The sequence below is a fragment of the Protobothrops mucrosquamatus genome, unplaced genomic scaffold, assembly GCF_001527695.2.
Source record: "Protobothrops mucrosquamatus isolate PMUCROS unplaced genomic scaffold, P.Mucros_1.0 scaffold2711, whole genome shotgun sequence".
NCBI lineage: Eukaryota > Metazoa > Chordata > Lepidosauria > Squamata > Viperidae > Protobothrops > Protobothrops mucrosquamatus.
The window spans coordinates 291,949-312,261 of record NW_015388756.1 but is presented as its reverse complement, the minus strand read 5'-3'; the positions used below and the strand labels follow the sequence as shown (position 1 = coordinate 312,261).

General features: G+C 37.9%; 1 protein-coding gene across 1 annotated transcript in view; it reads right to left on the bottom strand.

Annotated features, from left to right (window-relative positions):
• Positions 1-20,313, bottom strand: part of LOC107296259 (protein kinase C-binding protein NELL1-like) — a gene marked incomplete at its 3' end in the record, with an annotated part of 376,505 nt that overhangs the window by 267,970 nt on the left and 88,222 nt on the right. The window contains exon 3 of the mRNA XM_015825608.1: positions 16,636-16,786. Within this exon, the coding sequence (XP_015681094.1) occupies positions 16,636-16,786 (151 nt within the window). The remainder of the gene's footprint in view (positions 1-16,635; positions 16,787-20,313) is intronic.

The following is a 20,313-nucleotide window of genomic DNA, read 5'->3' as shown; positions in this document are numbered from 1 at the left end:
TGTATATAAATATTAATAAAGGTTGTGATTTTTGCCCTGTAACTCAAAGGTTAATCGGTACATTTTCTATTTTCTTGAATATCTAGAAGCTGATTTGCATACATAGAAATCTTAACAAGTTGCCAAGCATACTACTTAGTATTAGTAATCTTTCAGGCTTTTTGTTGGGGTCAAAAGTAATGTATAAAGATGATTTTTTCCTCTTAATTAGTTTTTCATTTTTATTTACAAAAAAATGGAAAGAGGGACACATAACTAAGGCAGAGTATCAGCAGATAGCCCGAATCTGCAAAGATGAAGTCAGGAAAGCAAAGGGTCAGAATGAACAAAGACTTGCAACAAAAGTCAAAGATAATTTTAAAAACAGTTTCTTTGAACACATAAATAACAAGAAAAAGGTCAAGGAAACAATAGGTCCACTTAGCAGAGAAGATGGCAAGGAAGAAACTGGCAGCAGAGAGAAAGCAGAACTGCTTAACTCATTCCTTGCATCAGTCTTCACGCAAAAAGAAACTGTAGCCCAACCTACCAAAAACATAACTGTAAAAGACAGACTAGAAATAAAAATTAAAATAAGTAAGAAAATGGTTAGAGAACCATTTTGATCTTGATGAATATAAATCACCAGGACCAGATGGATTACATCCCAGAGTTCTGAAGGAACTGGCAGATATCATCTCAAAACCATTGTACCATATCTTTCAAAACTCCTGGAACAATGAGGAATTACCTGAGGGTTGGAAAAGAGCTGATGTGGTTCCCATCTTCAAAAAAAAGGGGGGGGAAACAGGTGCAGGAACCTACAGACCAATCTGCCTATCCCAGGTCCTTGGTAAGGACTTGATAGGTAGACAAAATGCCAAATCCAGTCTGAACATCTGGCTGACTGTGCAATGATCAATAATAATAATAGTAATAATAATAATAATAATAATAATAATAATAATAGTAGTAGTAGTAGTAGTAGTAGTAGTAGTAGTATTAGTAGTTGTTGTTGTTGCTGCTGCTACAAAATTTTCAAAACTGGATCTGAAAATGTCCACTCAAATTCATTAGTGAATTATTCTAATTCATTTCGGTGTACCAGCCTTTCTAAGTTTGTTCTTCTCCAGAAGTACTGTAGTAGATAAACATTTTCAGCAGAGCTGTCATAAAATGTCATGTGACTGCAGGACAACTGCAAATGACCAAAACTTTGGTCCAGTTGCCAAGCACCCAAAAGGCAGTCATGTGCCTGTGGAGGAAGGGCAATCAAACTTCAAACCGGGGTTGTAAGTGCCCCCAGGCAGATGTATCAAAACTTCAAACAGTTGCTAAGTGACTACTCATAAGTTGAAGACTATCCATAATTGCATTTCACTACTACCTTTGGTTTATTAAAACTGCTCCTATCTAGCAGAAAATAGAAATCTAAGCTATGCATTAAGCAAGAGACTGATGAGTGGATCTGGACTATTTTCATTGAAAACATCGACCATAAGCTCAACCTTTGAGCAGAGATACCCTAGCCATTGTGTTCCACCAAATTGTCTAAGTGAATATGCAGTGGATTGGTAGATGATCCCAACAAACAATGACCCCTACCAGGATCACCTAGAGAATTTAATTTGAGATTAAGTCATTGGGTAAAACTCTCTAAAGCAGTTCAGCATGTAAAAAAAAAATGGGGAATTCCAAAGTAATGAGGCATACAGGACAAAATTAAATTGCACAATTTACATGCTTATGTCAATGATACCAGGTAAGAGTATGTAAGTCAAAGTATTTGAATGATGTCATTGTCATCTACATGTTATCATTTGCCCCCTCACTTGTCCCTCAACAGATGCTCATAGAACATGCAACAGCTCTTTGCAGAACCAGATCCCATTCTTTAATTGCATCAAATCTATCAATGCTAGTGAAGAGAATACAGAGTTAAGTCAAGGTTGTAAAGGACATGGCAGCATATCCACATTTCTAGTAGCATTTTTTTATACAAATAAAACAAGTCAGATGTGAACAACTGAGCACGTGAATTAAAATATCTCTGCCCTGATGCTTGGGAAATTAAATCATTGAGTTGTAACTTGCCTCTCACTATGAAATATAATTTTTTATGGTTGGCATGCACAAACCACATGGAACAAAAAAAATGTGAAAGAACTTTTAATCAGATAGCATTGTGTTACTATATTATGTCTTATAAAGTACATCCATCAAACGACAATACAGGCTGTAACTATAATAATTAAACTGGATAAAATGTTTATTGAATACAGCTGAACTGCATTCCTTTTGATGAGCTTCATATTGAATTCATAAAAAGCCTGTTAACAAATTGAGTAGAAGATGCTTCTTCTTCTATAGTTTTTGTAAATGCTTTAAATTGTCTTGCTACTTTTACCTTTTTATCTAATTGTTTGTAAATTTTAAAAGCACTCTAGCACTGAGATGGTGGAGAAACTGGGTGTGCCTAATGTTTTCATTTAGAAAAATTCAAAAACAAGCATTAAAATTCTTATTGTAGTTTAGAACTACCCCCTCTTCCACACATTTAAATAAGCAACAGGCACAAAACTGTCCTGCATCTCTTTCTAACCATACTCACTGAATTTGATGGAAGAAAAATTTGCTTTCAAATTCTCATGCTTATCTAAGATAAGCTTAGTTAGCTTATCTAATTAGTTGCAAGGCGGGGGGGGGGATGACTATCCTATCTTTCACTACATAATCATCTTTCCAATAATCTATAAACTTCAACCTGGGTTGTAAATACTCCCAGGTTCTCATGCCTCCATGAAACCGTAAAGCAGTGGTTCTCAACTTTTTTAATGCTGTGACCCCAACCGGTTGTAAGTCGAGGACTAAACTGGTCGTAAGTCGAGGACTAAACTGGTCGTAAGTCGAGGACTACCCAACCGGTCGTAAGTCGAGGACTTTCCCTGCCCGGAGGCGTCGCGCGTGCGTGGTTCCGCCCCCTGCGCCGGCCGAGGCGTAGCTGGCAAGTGGCAGAGACGGAGCAGGCTGACCACCAGCTGGCCCAGCCCAAGGGAGGTAAGGCACCCGCCGGAAAAGGGGGGAAAAATGGCAGACAAAAAAAGTGGCAGACAAAAAAAATGGCGGACAGCCTTGCTTGGCGACCCCCATGAAATGGTCGATCGACCCCAAATGGGGTCCCGACCCACAGGTTGAGAACCACTGCCGTGCAGGAAGGCTTCCTATAGGAGCTCCTGACAAATCTTCCAATGAGAAGCACATGGACATCCAGTAAGGCTTCAAAAGTGTGGAAAGATAAAAAAACAAACAAAAGCACAAAAGTAGTTCCCTCTATGAAACACAATAGTAAGCTTTCAAAAAAATCTATAGAAGTTCAAAATAATTTCTCAACCATCCAGAGAATAACACAGGAACACAGAATGCCCTTTCAAAGAGAAGAGTACTTACCAAGCCAGTTTTAGTACAGCATTCATTTACAGCAGAGATCCTCAAACTTGGCCACTTTAAGGTTTGTGGACTTCATGCTGGCTGGAGAATTCTGGGAATTGAAGTCCACAAGTCTTAAGGTGGCCAAGTTTGAGAACCCCTGATTTACAGAGAACAGGCTTGCTCAAAGAACCCCCAAAATGGTCTATTAATGCAATGTTCTATATCAGTTTTAATGAGTTTATAATCTATATGGTTATTCAAGGTAGCTGCTGTTATCTCTATATTACAGATGTTGAGTGTACTGATATAGAGTTTTTATTCAAAGAGTGGAGTGTTCAACATTATTCAGAGCAGCACCAGTTTTCTCCTAACTTTATTTTATTATTATTCATATACTAAATATGTAATTAGTTTAAACATATAAATATATAATATTTAAATATATAATTCATTTAAAGGATAAAGTAATACATGTATGCAATCATAGTGAGAACACAAATGCAATTAGACAAAATAAAACATTGGCATCTGTTTAAATTAATCAAATATACAAACATTTATATATATATTAGCACAGGGAGAATATAATTTTACAATGTACATTCTGCATGACATTCACAGTAAAACAACATATATATATATATATATATATATATATATATATATATATATATATATATATATATATATATATATATATATATATATATATTCGTAGATTTCCATGGGTACAGGTATGCAGGTCTTGGCGTATTCGGGTCTTTTCCTGTGTAAGATTGAGAGTATCTTGGCGACATTTCGATGAGGTCAAAACGTCGCCAAGATACTCTCAATCTTACACGGGAAAAGACTCGAATACGCCAAGACCTGCATATATATATATAATAAATAGCATAAAATAGAATATGTTACCTAAGTTACCCTAACTAAAATGTATAGAATAAAACAATTTGGTGCAGTAGTTAAGGTATCAGGCTAGAAACTGGGAGAGTGTGAATTCTAGCGGTGCCTTAGGCACAAAGCCAGCTGAATGCCCTTGGCCCTCTCATTCTCTTTCAGTCCTAGGAAAAGACAACCGAAAACTGCAGACAAAACTCCAGGCAGTTGCCAAGAATGAATGCTAACTCAAAGCCATACACATTAAAAAAAGAATAGGTAAGTAGGTAAGTAGATAGATAGATAGATAGATAGATAGATAGATAGATAGATAGATAGATAGATAGATAGATAGATAGATAGATAGATAGATAGATAGATAGATAGATAGATAGACAAACAGACAGACAGAGAGACAGACAGAGAGAGAGAGAGAGAGAGAGAGAGAGAGAGAGAGAGCAGTTATTCATTTCATTCATATAGATGGCGTTGATCTGAACTAGCTCTTTTTTTGCTCTGGGGTCAAATTGGATCTTTAAAGCCCTGGAGTGAGAGTCATGACAAATTCAAGGAAGTAAAATTCCTAAAGGAAGAAGATTGGATTCAGTCCGGACATGTCCTCAAACCCAAGGGGTCTTTGCAATCCTTCCACCATCGGTTCTCAGAATGGTTGGTGGAAAAAACTATGAAAATCAAGGCAATCTCTAGGTCAGAGGTGTCAAACTCGCAACGTCAAGTGATGTGTCATGACGTATTGCGACTTTTTTTTCATTGCTGGCAATGGGGTGGGCATGGTTTCAGCATGATGCATCTGGCCTGTGAGCCGGCAGTTTGACACCCTGCTCTAGGTGGATTCTGCCTCACTGTCAACTAGCTCTCATTCTAAAGAGTAGTGCAGTAGTATTCTTTGAGTTGCTTTAATTAGTTTGTCTGGCCCAGCAAGTGATTTTTTTAATAGAAAAAAACAACGAATTAATCATTAATCTCTCCTCAGTTTCCAATTATCAGCTTCATAATTCAAGGTCTATCAGAAAGGACCTCACTATTCCTTATAAACACATCATCCTTTTATATAAAAATTCTCAGGTTCTCTAGCTGAAATTCAGTGCAGGCATCTCTCACAAAAGGGACTATTATTGCAAATGTTGTTATTCTCCCTCTGAAAACAAATTCAGCCACTATTTTTCTGATTTAGTCACCTAAAAATTTCTACCTATTTTACTAAATATTTCTCATACTTGACTGTTTGAAGAACTAAGCTCTTTTCTTCCAAATGTCAGTTTGGATTAAAACTTTGATTCAAACAGATTACTTCTGAAGTGACGTAGATTAGAACAAACCAGTTTTAGAACTCCAGATCATGAACTGAAACAGGTTTAGATAAATTCTGTGATATTAATCATCCATCACCATTCATCCTTATGGAAGGGATATACGTATTCTAAATTTTACATCACTTTCTGATAAAGGCAGCACCAATCCTTGATTAAGGAAATTCAAAGCCGGCAATATGTCCCAAGGGAATTGCTCTATAAAAAGACTGCCCAAGAATCTGCAAGGAATACTTCATATACCGTAGATGATATATCTCTATAAAATCCAAAGTAGACAACATCGTATATCTATTGTTAAGAAAGCTTAAGCCAGATGGAGAGGGAGAATCTGAGTCCCTCTAGTGGCACTACACCAGGGATCTTCAAACTTGGTCCTTTTATGACTTGTGGACTTCAACTCCCTGAATTCTTCAGCCAGCGTGCCTGGCTGAAGAATTCTGTGAGTTGAAGTCCACAAGTCATAAAAGGGCCAAGTTTGAAGACCCCTGCACTAAACAATTGTCCCAACTAGCACAGGTAATAATGACAACTGCAAAGAGTTGAAATTCAGCAATGTTCAAGGCTTTCTCCTTTTGGCTTATTCTTAGTTTCACTGTCATTGACTTTTTAAATGCTAGGAATCCTAAGGCATAAATAAGATGCTTCCCACTTCCTAATTGACTAGAAAATAAATTAAGAGAAGCATAGTCGAGTTTGTTTTTTTCCCTTCCCTTTGTAAGACAGAGCACTAGAACAGGGCTTTTCAACCTTTTCACCCATTGTACCACTTTTAGGATATGGCAATACCCGAGTACCACCAGTCGCCTAGCAAGGTGTCAAAAACCTGATGACCAAAAAAAAAGAGGAAAAAAATGATAAAGTACAGGTAGTCTTCAACTTACAACAGTTCGCTTAGTGACTGTTCAAAGTTACAATGGCACTGAAAAAGTGCCCCCCAAGCCACAGTCGAGCAAGACACCTGCCTGCCCACCCGGCGGCGCTCTTTCTCCTGTCTGAGGTTTCCATTGTTGTGACCATTTCTGTTGAGGATTGGCAGCGGGGGTGGGATGGGGGTGTTTGGTTTTTATTCCCCCCGTCTGCTGGGTGGTTGCAGCAAGTTTTGGTCACTTCACATGACCCTGGGACACTGTGACCATCATAAATATGAATCAGTTGCCAGGCATCTGAATGTAAATCACAAGACCCTGGAGATGCTGCAACATTCCAGCTGATCGGCGCTTCTTCTGGGCTCAGTAGAAGCACCAGGATCAGCGCCGAGCTCCAGCTGGAGCCTGGCACTGATCCTGGTGCTTCCACTGAGCCCTGACAGCCCTGCAGCTCCAGCCATCTCTCATTCAGGCTTATGCGGTGCTGCCACCGGTTCAGCTCATTGCCCTCCCCCACTACCACTTTTCTAGGATGTTCGCATACCACCTGCCAGGTGCCAATGTACCACAGGTGGTACCCGTATCACTGGTTGAAAAGCCCTGCACTAGAATATTGTGATAGTTTAAAATGCTTTAATTATGATACAAACAAAACTTAAATGACATTTTAAAGCCATCTTTTCTTTTACCAACCTGAGTTTTAATCTGATTCAGATCTTTCTTGGAGTACTACCATCATCAACATTGTGGAATTTCTCTTTCAAGAAACTTACTGGACAACCAGTGATATCATTAGGATTGGATTAATAGGCACACATATGCTCTATAGTCTGGAGGGATCCCAGACCTATATTCTGACTCAGTCATTACAATCAGAACAGCTTTCTTTAAAAAAGCAACCTTTTGAGGGGAAGGATAGCTAAGCTCTTTGCTGTGGAGAGATGCTTCAGACAGCCAAGCCTGCCCTCTTAATTCCCCAGAGTGTCTTTTTTAAAGATTTAGCACTCGAGAAAAAAAGATAATGGCCATGACAGTCTGGAATTCCTTCCAAAAACTTTAAATAACAAGGATAAATTTGCAATGATGATGATGATTCCATCTGCCATACCGTGTAAGCAAAGATAAAGAGAACAAATGGACTTCTTAAAAAGAAAAATTAAAAAATATTTTTTCTTCTTTCCATCCCCAGTGTGTTAACCAGCTGGTAGGTAGGAAGGGAACAAATAGATCTTCATTTCACAATTTTTCCAAATTTTTCACAGAGCTTGACAGGCATACTAACTGAATGTGCCCAATTCATTTGGAAAACAGTCAGATACAGAAAAAGGCATCTGTGTGTTCCCTTTCCATGTGTTAACAGTAGGTAAGAGAGCAAATTCAAGTCTTGTTCTCTTTTTTACTAAAATAAAGGAAAAGAACTCCACTGGTGTGCCCCTGCCCCTGTGAACAATGATGCACAAGAAGAAAACAAATAGTCCTAATTATAGACTTGTGGTACAAAAGATCACAGGTGATAGTGTTGGTTCTTAGAATACATCTTGTGCAGATTCCATACAACTTGACATCAGGTAAGGATATTTGTGGTCTCCCAAAAACCCTACATTTTAAAATATTTTAAGGAGAATTTAAAGTTTAATTGTATTAACAAATTATTATTTTACATTGAAAATGACCCTCAAATAAAAATTATGAAGGACATATGAGTCTATATATAGGGTTCTGTCTTACATTTCCCCAGAGAAACACCTGCAGACTCAAGATGACCTAATTCTTCAGCCAACTCTCTAATCCTTCTGTCCGTTTTTTATACTACACCAGTATTTCTCAACTTAGCAACTATAAGATGTGTGGACTTCAACTCCCAGAGTTCCCCAGCTTCCATGGAAAACATTGATTCAAATCAGATTACTTCTGAAGTGAGTTATATTGAAATAAACCAGTTCTAGAACCTTAACTAAGGGTAAGAAACATTGAATGACCCATTCTAATTTAGCCTTTCTGTTAGCTCTTAGTAGGCACAAATATATAAGATTTTAGGATTCTTCTATTTCTTTCACCTCCAAATGGACCTTAAGTTTATTTGGAGCATCTGGCAGGAGAATACAGCTATGGTATTCCATTAATTAAAGCACAGTATCCTTTTTCTATTTAGAATGATTTGTTTTCTTTCATTAAACACAGGGCTTTTTTTCTCATAGAACGCCCAGAACGGAGTTCCGGCACCTTCTTTGGATGGAACCTTGTAGGGTAGGCAAAGCGGGTTGTATGACGTGTGTCAGTTCCGGCACCTTTTTTTTTTAAAAAAAAAAAAGCACTGATTGAACATAATTCTTTGGGACAGATGCATAGTGAGTGTGCCAATAAGGTGAGGAGGGTTACCAGATCATATTAGGAAGCAATAGCAACTTCAACTGCATAAGAAAAAGAAAGAAAATTTTGCTGTGACATCTGAATCTCAATGATTGCTAAGATTCATTTGGATGGTTATGTAGATGTCTGTTTCCTCTTTTCCCATCATCAGCCTCCTATCTTGGTTAGGCCTTCCCTTGACTGCTACTGCAGGGGAAAAAATCACACAACCCTAAACTGCCCATTTGGCATAATATCTCTATTCCCTATGCTTCCAACACATATATCCTCTCACGGAGCTATTCATTCAAGAATGATCAAATATTACTATTTCATTTGGCACAATGAAATAGTACAATGAAATTAGCTTATCTAATCTCTATGGACAATTTATCTAACCAAAAAGAAAGATGATCAACTATAATGGCATAGCCATTCACATTAAGCCTTGGACCTGTTAGTCTGCAAATATTTTATACATATGTAACTTTATTGATTAAAAAAATACTATTGTAGAGGAGAGGGGAGTTGGGGTGGGATTGGCGCTGGCTGGGAGGCTTTGCTAGAGCTCTGCAGATTCGGGGTGGAGGTCGGGAGCTCCAGCGGCCTCCGCGGTGGCTGGCAGCGGGGCACAGCTCTTGGGGAGGGATTAAAAAAGGAAGATGAGGTTGACTGGGAGAAGGCTTTGATGCTGTTTTTCTAGTGGGGCAAGCAAGATGGAGGGAGAGCGAGGTAGGAGGTTGGCGAGAGGTTTTTATTTTTTTTGGGGTGGGGCAAGCCAGATGGAGGAGGAGCGGGGTAGGAGGTTGGTGGGAGCTTTTATTCTTTTTTCCCGGTGGGGCAAGCCAGGACGGAGGGAGAGCGAGGGAGGAGGTTGGCTGGGTTTTGTTTTTATTCCTTTCGGTGGGACAAGCCAGACAGAGAGGGAAGAGGAAAGAGAGAAGTTTCCATAGGGCAAGCCAAAAAGAGATAATGGAATAGAGATAGAGAGATTTCTGTAGAGCAAGCTTGAAGGAGAGAAGGGAAGAGAGGAGAGGATTCAGTGGGGAAAGGCCAGAGAGAGAAGAGGAGATAGAATAAGGGAGTGTCATGCCTCTGTCCGAGCCTGACTCTGAGGACGACATGGAGTTCCCTGTTGAGGCCCAGGAGGGGGTGTCTGTGGCTTCAGAGGACTGTGGGGAGGAACAGGCTGAAGCAGGCCAGGGCCCTTCAAGTTTGGAACATGGAAGGCAGAGCTCAGGCAAGGAGCAAGGCCTCTCCCCACCAGATCCCAGAGCAAGGAGAGCAGAGAGGAGGAGGGAACAACAGAGGCAGGCTCCCTTGCTCGGGAGGAGAGCATCACGCCCCACTCCACAAGGCACACCTGGGGAGTAGGTATTTAAGGAGACACTGTGGGGTGGGGCATTTGCCGGGAACAAACGTGAACTCTTGTGATGTGAGCTCTTGTACCTGGACTCTTTGTATTTTGGATCAAGTTTGTTTCCTGCTGAGTTCTCCTTGCTGTCCTCAGTTTTCAGGTTACAGGCAAGCTGGGCGTTGAAAAGATCAAACTTTGTTTGTTATCTGTTTTACTTTAAAGAACTGTTTAACTCCGTTGACTGTTTTATTGAACTTGTGCCATCATATGTGGGGGCTGTTGGGTGAACGTTGGCAGTGCTAGGACTGGGGCTACGGCGCACGTGCCCACAGAGAGGGCTCTGAGTGCCACATCTGGCATCCGTGCCATAGGTTCGCCACCACTGTTCTACTTCTTTTGAAATGCTTATTTAATCTTTGAAAACATTTTATCCCATGCCTCTGTCTCCACAACTTACACCTTATTCCTATGAAGCAACTACAATTTATGTCTTGATTTACCCCAGTTATGTATGCCTTATTAATACTGTTGTGACATCTTATCATATGAATTAAGTTTTCTGTTAAAAGAAGGATAGCTGCTACATTAACCCACACTGTTCCAAGCAGAAATAGCCTCATTTTGCAATAGAGCTGTTCTAAGTGAAAGTGAATAGCATACTTGTGTGGCAGAAACCCTACTACATTTCATCAACAAGAACCACCCTTTTTCAAATGGCATGAACATAAATCAACAATAGCGGCTTCCCCCTGAATTGCCAGGACAAAACAAACAAATCTCAAAACTGAGAACTATTGAGATATTATTTCACTAATGTAGAAAACCCCTCTTGTTGAAAGTCAATTAAATTTTTCACGCAGGCATCCATAGTCAACTAATAAAAAATAAAAAATTTGCAAAGAAAAAGAAAAAGAAAAAGCAGGAAAGAAAAATAACTAAAATATACTACAAAAATCTATAGGCAATCAAAACCAGAACCACAACAATGATGACACGGGCTCAACAAAAAGGGGCTCTTTAAGCCAACAATCTTTTGGAATGTCAGTGTTATACCTTGGCTCTATACCCATGCATCAAGTCACTTCACCTGAAAAGCTGGAGGCTAGCAGTGTGATCTGAATTATGATATGGTTCTTTTATTATTTCCTGCTGCAAGCACCACTGATGCAGTCAATGTTGACCCGACCTGTACATTCAAGCTGATCACAAAAACTATTCTTTTGCTGCACCTGCCTTCAAAAGACTACACAAATCAGAAATTCATCCAACATCAAGAGTCAGAACTGGCATCTATTTACAAATTTTGAGGTAACGGAAGTGCTGCAGGAGAGTCTGGATTACAATAGAAGACCTCAATTAAAATGAAAAGGCAGCAAAGGGAAAAGCTGAAACAGAAAGAAATATGTTCAAATATGTTCAAATATGTTGCAGCAGTCATTAATATTGAGAAAGATACAGTGGTTGAAAAGGCGACAATCTTTAGAGCACAATTCAAGATAGCATATGAGCTGCTTGTGCAGTGATGCGAAGCATAATCAAACAATATAAAAACTGAGGCAAAGCTTTATATTTGTAAAAGTATGCAGCTGCAAAATGGTAAAACATACAGTATTCAGTTCAGGAATGTAAAAAATATTTTATGTTCTGATTGTCTTTATAACTTTATTTTTTTCCATTAAACAGTATGCGTCCCTTTTCACCTGCCCACCTCTTTCATAATTATTGCCTGGTTTGCCTAGGACCAGGAAGCTGCAACTGATAACATTAAGTCGTCCAATTCTTTTTCTGTCTCCGAGGTATGACTTCATAATATAATGGCAGATGCATTCTAACTACTTTAGACCTTGCAGCTATAATAATTCGGAGAGGAATTGGATATATTAATGCCGTATCATCTGGCTGAGTATAGCTACATGCCACAGACAACTGACTGCTTAGCGCAAATCAATATCCTGGTAGAAAGGCAAGTCAGATTCAGGGAGGGAGACTGACCATTGATCAGTGTTTTATTTATCATGGATAGAAAATTAATTAATAATTAATTAAATCATTAATCTGGGACATCCTTTATGTTGTTCCCAGAGATAGATTTTGGGAGAAATGGGTTGCTTTCTCTGTTGTCCAAAGTCTTTGCTATGTAAAAAATGCATTAAAAAATCATTCAATGCAGCTTCACTGTATTATGATGGGGGGCCTTCCATCCTTAATCCCCATTGAAAAGTGAGTAAAACAAAGATGCATCTTGACTCCTTTTCTTTCTTTTTTTTATCTTTTATATTAATTATTTTATTATATGCCCCAGCGTAGGGTCAAGCCAACAGACCACTGGGCAAGTTGGACAATGCAGCCATGCTTTCTACAAGATAAATTGACCTGAAACAGAATAATGGATCCCGTATTCCCTATTATTGCAAAGGAAAAACTGGTTCCCAGTTATAATAAAGCCAAAGGTGTTTTGTTTTCTCCAAAAGGCTTGTCATCTGCTATCTCTCCTGGAAAATTAACAGTTTTAGTATCAACGAGATCAAGATCTTTAAATATTTCAGTGTTTCTTTTTACCCACCAGTATTCCAGAAGAAATAACAAAGGGCTGTCATTACTCAGGCCCACAAATTCTCAAATATTATCCTACAATATGCTAACTGTGGTGGTAATAACTTGCCAGCTGCAAGAGAAAATATTTAGAATTAAGGTAATCAGCCACCTGGTATGCAGAACACAATTTGCTATCATCATGATTTAAGTTCTGTTCAAGCTGTCTTTCTACAACATAGTTGCAAGTTTCCCAAAATGTATTTAATTTTCTTTTGTGATTAATCTGGACTAATCGTTGTAGAAATTCATATGTGGTTTGGCCACCTGAATTTTTGGCTCAAACTAATTTTCACTGGAAGCTCCTAAGCTTCCCTCACCTTATAGGAAAACTTACAGGAAAATTTTCTGTTACCATGGAAGCTAGGCATTGAACTAGATTTTAAAATTCTTTGAATTAACCTTTCTCACTTGACTTCACTTGTTCTGGTAGAGCTGAAGAACAGACTCTTGACAACAATATTCAGTATGACCTAAGCAGAACCACATGCCTTGTAAAAGGAATATCTTTTTGAAAAGTTCTCTTCCTCTTCTAATATTCTTTGGCCAACTCACACAAGAGTTTTTGCTCTCATTCAGTTTAAAGTTTTGCCATCCTCACTGCTGGAAGGGAATTTGCTCTGTCTGTTGGGGAAAATAGAATCATTTGGTTTTGCACTGTTTTTTTCTGGAGCTTGGTGAACTGACCTAATAAAGCTTCTGCTAACTCACAGTTATGGTAGCTCTGAGGACGAGAACATTCTCCTCAGACCAGCCATTTCTGGCCTCCAGAAGGATCACCAAATTAATTAAGCAATTTGATGCTTAATAGTGCAACAACCGTTAATTTTACTTACAGCTTTATATTTTAATACATTCCCTTAGTGTTTAAGCTTTACTTGACATGTATTATTTTTTTCTTTGTTTGGGGGTCAATAAAATTTAAAATTAAAACTGACTTTATAGCTGTAATCATTTAGCCTGGTTCATAATCTGGTAAACCATGGTTAAGTTAAACATTTAAAAAAACTCGAGTGGGTTTATACAAAATGTTAGGTCACAGATTATATTTTACAAATTCCAGAGGCCAGTGTTCATACAACTTTCTGAAGCAAGCCAAATCATATTGGGACTTAGGTAACCAACCAACATAAGATTCACTGTACAAAATCCATCTATACAATGATTTTTGGAAGGGTGTCTAATGCTATATATTCACATGTACATTCATTTATTATATGTTTAGGAAGGTATATTCACTTATACTTTCATATACATATTAGAGTTGCATGGACTTTCTGCAGAACAAATGCAGACAAAAGGCTTCCATTAAAAACATATAAATATAGTATCTTTTGTCTCAATGACAGTGTGCACAACACACTGTTTTAAAATAGAAGCAAAAGGACAGATTCAAAATTATTTTCCAGTGGGGGGTTAAATGTAAACATAAAAGATGCACCAGAATACGCATTGTAATGTATTATTGTGAACAGTATGATTTCTAAGATCGGCCACACAAAAAATCTGTATTTAATGTTTTCTTTTTTTCATAACCACCAACTTGAGAAAACTCAATTTATCCACGAGCCGTACATTCTGGAAATTTAAGAAAAGGGTTACATTTGTAACAGGTTTTCACATACATCTTTACATTGATTTGGAGAATGAATACATATCCAGGTGTAATAAATCCTAATTTTCACCATTTTTTACCATTGTCCATGTGAGCGAATAGATTTGGAATCCACAGCTATCTGAAGAATAGATATATTTCTTACCCATTGTTTAGAGTTTCTTTTTCACCAAGCATTCATTTTAATTTCCTATGAATTTTCACACAATTTAAAGGAGTAGAGTACAGAAATAATACGCTGCAAATACTGTATATTCTTGCTTTGACAGTTCCTGTCTCAGCAGCTGTACAATAACAACATGCCTAAATCTCTTTGTTTCAATGAAATGTATTACTAAAAATGTATTTAGGATGCTTGCTTGATACAACCTAAGATTATTAAATTAATCACAGTGAAACAAAACCATATCCTCAGATGATAAAAACTGCTAATTGCAAGGATCAAGGGCTCAAATGAGAAATCTTTATTTCTAGCTCATTCGTCTATCTGATACTTGGCTTTCTTTACAAAGGGATTCTTTTTTTCTCTGATGGTCTCCAAATGTATTGAGATATCCTAGCAGTATCTGTTGATATTCTGCTCTTAATTACATTTCATTTCAAATCTAATCCTATTGATAGAACAATGACATTTTCTTTTCCAAGAGTATAAAAATACTTCTAAAATATATTATTATATTTAGATTAAGCAAGCTGTCATATAAAAGTCATTCAAGGTACATTTAACAATTATCTAATTTTTAGTTTTTAAAAACCCAAGATATAAAATGAACTAAAGCAAGAAATAGAGGACTACCCCATCTTTATAAATTTAATGTCCATGAAGTCAATCATGAAGCATGCATGATGATACAAGGGTTCTAACTTCTGCCTCAATCTATTAAAATAAATAGAAATACTTTTATTGTGCATAAGATTGACCCCTTCAATTCTATCATTAAATGTTAAACAGACAAAAGCCATCTACTACAGGGTATCTATACAATCCAGAGAAGCAGAAACACTCATTCATACAGTGTCCTTTTCATGATGCCCCAAGACATCTTCTGATCATCCCAATTATTTCCAAGTATGAGGGCTACACTGATAAATTTTCTATTTATTATCTTATCATTTTTAAGGTGTGCTAACCCTTAAAATATCAAATATCAACTTGGTCAAATATTCTTCACCAAGTTATACAACTTTTAATTAGACATCTTGTTTTATTGTCCTATATTTTAACTTTCCCAATAACAATTGGTTGGTTCAAACTCTCTTTTTAATGTAAAGGCTGGTCAAAGACCATAATAAAAAGGGTTGATTTGATTAGATATGGGGGAGGTAACTATATCATCACAAAGGAAAAGAAGCTTTTAGTATTGCTATAATAATAATAATAATAATAATAATAATAATAATAACAACAACAACAACAACAACAACAACAACAACAATAATAATAATAATAATAATAATAATAATAGAGCTGGAGGGGACCTTGAAGGTTTTCTAGTCCAACCCCCTGCTCAGGCAGGAAATCCTATACCATTTTAGACAAATGGTTGTCCAGTCTTATGATTTTTGGTATTGCCAGCATAAATGAGTTTAAAGGCAAGAAACCTAATATAGGTCTCTAGAAAGTACCATGTCCCTGGTCATTCCCTGGCAACCCAATAACATGTTCAGCTCTTGATCTGTTCATTGTAAGGAATATCATCTACTTCTGAAAGAACACTACTTCAAATACTAGCCCATCCCTTAGTATAATAGAGAAATTTAACTTCCTTTTTTCCCTTGGCTGTGGCACTAATCATGTAAGTGAATCCAATCTGTTTCTCTTCTGATGTTGTTATTGTTAATACTGTGCACTAAATATTAAAGTTTAGTTTTTTATGGTTACGGTTTAGTATTTATGGATTATCCACATGATAGTTTTTCTTGAGATAAACTGCTTTGCGTTAAATTTTTCTGAATAACAGCTAATAAACTATAGACTGAACATAATAAATAAAAATCGCATATCAGTAAAATAAAAAACAGGCTTATAGGCCTAGTGTATTTCTCTGTTCGGCAGAGTGCCATGCAGACATAAGGAACACATTTTGAAGATACTACATTCCTGCAACTTTGTTTAACAAGAGAAAACAATGATCCAGGAAGCTATTACAACAGAAACGTCATGTTTTGTGATTGTAATGTAATGCCATCATAACACATTTTGATGCCATCAGTTATTTAGACAGGTTTCCTGCTTACCTGTGTTCCAACTCTCGTATGGACAGAATAACTCCAGAAGTTGATGCCTGCTGCTGTATGGTGGTCAGAAATGTGAATTCGCTTTTGTTCCGGAAGAGCTGAATTAACTTCTCATTTGTGTGGGATGCTGCATGGATTTCTCTATCTACAGCTAAAAAGAATGATAAAAATAATGAGGTAAGAGAAAAAAGAAAGAGACATTGCACTAAATTTTTCACATTAGAAACCATTAGGACTGGTTCATATTTTCATTCCCCATGGAAATCATTTCCATATTTTCATTCCCCATGGAAATCATTTCCATTCAGAGAGGGCACGCAACTTGGGTGTCCTCCTGGATCCACGGCTGACATTGGAAGACCATTTGTCGGCCGTGACCAGGGGGGCGTTTTATCAGGTTCGCCTGATTTACCAGTTGCGCCCTTTTCTGGACCGGGACGCTTTACGCACAGTCACTCAGGCCCTCGTCACCTCCCGCCTGGACTACTGTAATGCTCTATACANGAGATCCGGACGATTCCGGATCTCCTAGCTTTCCGCCGCGCCCTCAAGACATGGCTTTTTCAGCAAGCGGGTCTGGCCTAGGGTGAATTTTTAAATAGGGACAATTTTAATGATTTTAATACGACACAGCGACAAATATTTGTTTTTAATTGGTTTTTATTGGGGATAATGTTTTATATTGTTTTAATATGCTGTGAGCCGCCCTGAGTCCTGTGGGGAGAAGGGCGGCATATAAGTCCAATAAAAGTAAAGTAAAGTAAAGTAAAGTAAAAACCTGCGTCTCCTTTGGTAGTGCTGTACTTGGGTGCAATGTGAAAACAGAAAACATCCTCTTTATCAGTTTACCCCATTTGTCGCCCTGACAAGTTCACAATCAGGCATCTACTGATTTTCTGACAGAGTTTCCGACAGGAAATGATGAACTTATTCAAGTCTGCCATGAGCAGATTACATTGCTGATTCATGAGGTGTGCGGAAACAAGATAATAGGCTCCCAAATTTAAGGGGCCTGGCTGAACCCTGAGTCACTGGCAAAGCTGAAATTTCAAAGTTACTACCATCTCTGTTTCCCTCTATTTCTATTGAAGCCAAAGAAATTGCTCTGACTCTTGATGCACTGGCAGAGATCTATTATTACTAGCAATGCTCTCTCGGCATCCTTACCTCCCCACTCCCCCCCCCCATCCATAGATTTAATACATCATCATGGATGATGTAGCTACAGGAGTGACAGTCGATTTGGGGAGTTCTCTGTTTACACAAGCCAAGTATTGCTTTCATGCAGTATTTATTAGACTTCAACTTGATGTTTTAGAGATGCACATCATTCCCACTGCCCTCAACTTTCGGTCACATTCCCTTTAGCCTCTTTGGAATGAGAAATAAAACAACCAGCATGAAAACAGCAGATAATGATAGCATCACTTGCTCACCTTTTTACCCATACTTTCATAGAATCATAAAACCATACAATCATAGAGCTGGAACAGACCTTGGAGGTTTTTCTAGTCCAACCCCCTGCTCAATGGAGGAGACCTTAGGTCATCCCAGACAAATGGCTGTCTAATCTTTTCTTGAAAACCTCTAGTGATGGAGCACCCACAACTCCGGAAAACAAACTGTTGCATTGATTAATTGGTTTTAGTGCTTTTCATATCCTAGCTTTTTTGGGGGGAGGCTATGTTAATTATATAGTATAGGTAGTCCTCGACTTACGGTAGTTCATTTAACAACCCTTCAAAGTTACAATGGAACTGAAAAAGTGACTTATGACCATTTTTCACTCTTATGACCATTGCAGCATCCCCATGGTCACGTGATTAAAATTCAGATGCTTGGCAACTGGGGTCATGTGATCAGCTTTTGCGGCCTTCTGACAAGCAAAGTCAGTGGGATGCCAGATTCACTTAACCATGTTACTAACTTAACAAAATGCAATGATTCACTTAATAACTGTGGCAAGAAAAGTCATAAAATGGGGCACTTAACAAATGTCTCACTGAGCAACATAAAGTTTGGGCCCAATTGTGATCGTAACTCGAAGACTACCTGTACCACTCCTGAATTCCATTAACAGTTTCTTGGAGTTTTTTTTTTCTTCAAGGCCAAAGAATTGACTCTAATTCCATATGTAGTAACAGTAACATTCCAGAAATACCATTTTGGTAATTTTTTTTCTGCTGGGGAAATCTCATGCCAGCAAAACAGAAAAGGGGCCAATTCTCCTTTTCTCCTGCATATTTTACATATGCTGTAAAAAAAACCGACCTGCTCTTTGTAGTTGGGAAACTCAACAGCAAGTTGGAAGAAGAACAAAACAGAACAGATGAGCAAGTCCCAGAGCAGAAGTGAAAATCTGTTCGTGTAATGTTGGATTTTGTCTCAAGGCAGGATCCCAAATTGAACAAAAGCCTGCTTAAGCAACATTAACTGCAGCTGGAATTTCCAAAAGGCAAGTGTGTTGCATGTGTGTGTTTAAGTAGTCTTCTTACAATATTCTAAAACACACGGATCATGGTAAGTACTCTTTCTAAGATATACAATTGTTTTTACTTAGTATATGTCTACACCATTTATGCAATTACGTCTCGGCAATTTATAAGATAAATAAAAAAATATGCAAAGATGGGTATTAAAGATAATGAAATTGATATAAAAACAAGTACACTGAAATGGAAAAAGAAAACTAGGAAAAAAATATTCACATAGAGAGGGTTTGAATGGTGAGATTATTCCTCCACAAGCACCATAAAAATGTAATAATAAGCACTTTGTGGATTTTGGTGGGAACAGATTAGAAGGCAATCTGTTCGATTTATTCTGGCCATAAATTGTTTAATACTTTATATATCAGAAGCAAAGCCAGGAAGGTATAAGAATTAAGCTACTGAGCTAGCACTGGGGAGTTCCAAATTGATGTCTACTTTCAAGCATAAAAGCTCACTGGGTGACTTGGAGCCAGTCAGCCTCTCTTAGCTTTGCTTGCCTCACAGAATTGTGATTGTTGTAGGAGACACTGAAGGAGAAAATCCTGTACACTCCATCTTGAATTCCCTGGTGCTTCGATCAGCAACTTGGCTGCCATACATTGTAGCTTCTGGACCAAGCATGTAAGTAGAATGCATTGTGATAATCAGCAGTGTACAAGCCAGGAATTAGCTTTCAATCTTTATATCATCAATTACTAATCATATATCCCATCAAACACTCTGGGTCACTCTGTATATCTTCCAAGGGTTTCGACTGATAGTCATATATTGTGGGAAACCACGGGTGTCTTGAGAAATTCAGGAAACAGATTATAAGTATTCTCCATCTACCTGGGCCCTTCTGCATGCAGGACATGTCCTTGCTTGAGGCCACTAACTGAATAGAAAGCAAAAAGATCAGAGCTCCAAGCCTCCTATTTGACCCTATATTGATTGCTGCAATAACCATTTCACAGAAAACATACCTATACCTTTCTGAATGTAACATTAAACCATCAAGTCAAGACAGCCTCATCTTCAGGGTATTAGCCTCTTATCTTTATCTATACAGTGTTTGCTTGGTGGCTCTACCCATGTAGCTCTACATTCAGCATACAGGTGAACTGGCACGTAGCAAAATGCAGAAGTTTGAGCACAGGCCAAAGAAAAAATACTATATTCTTCACAACATTCAATTAACTGCTGC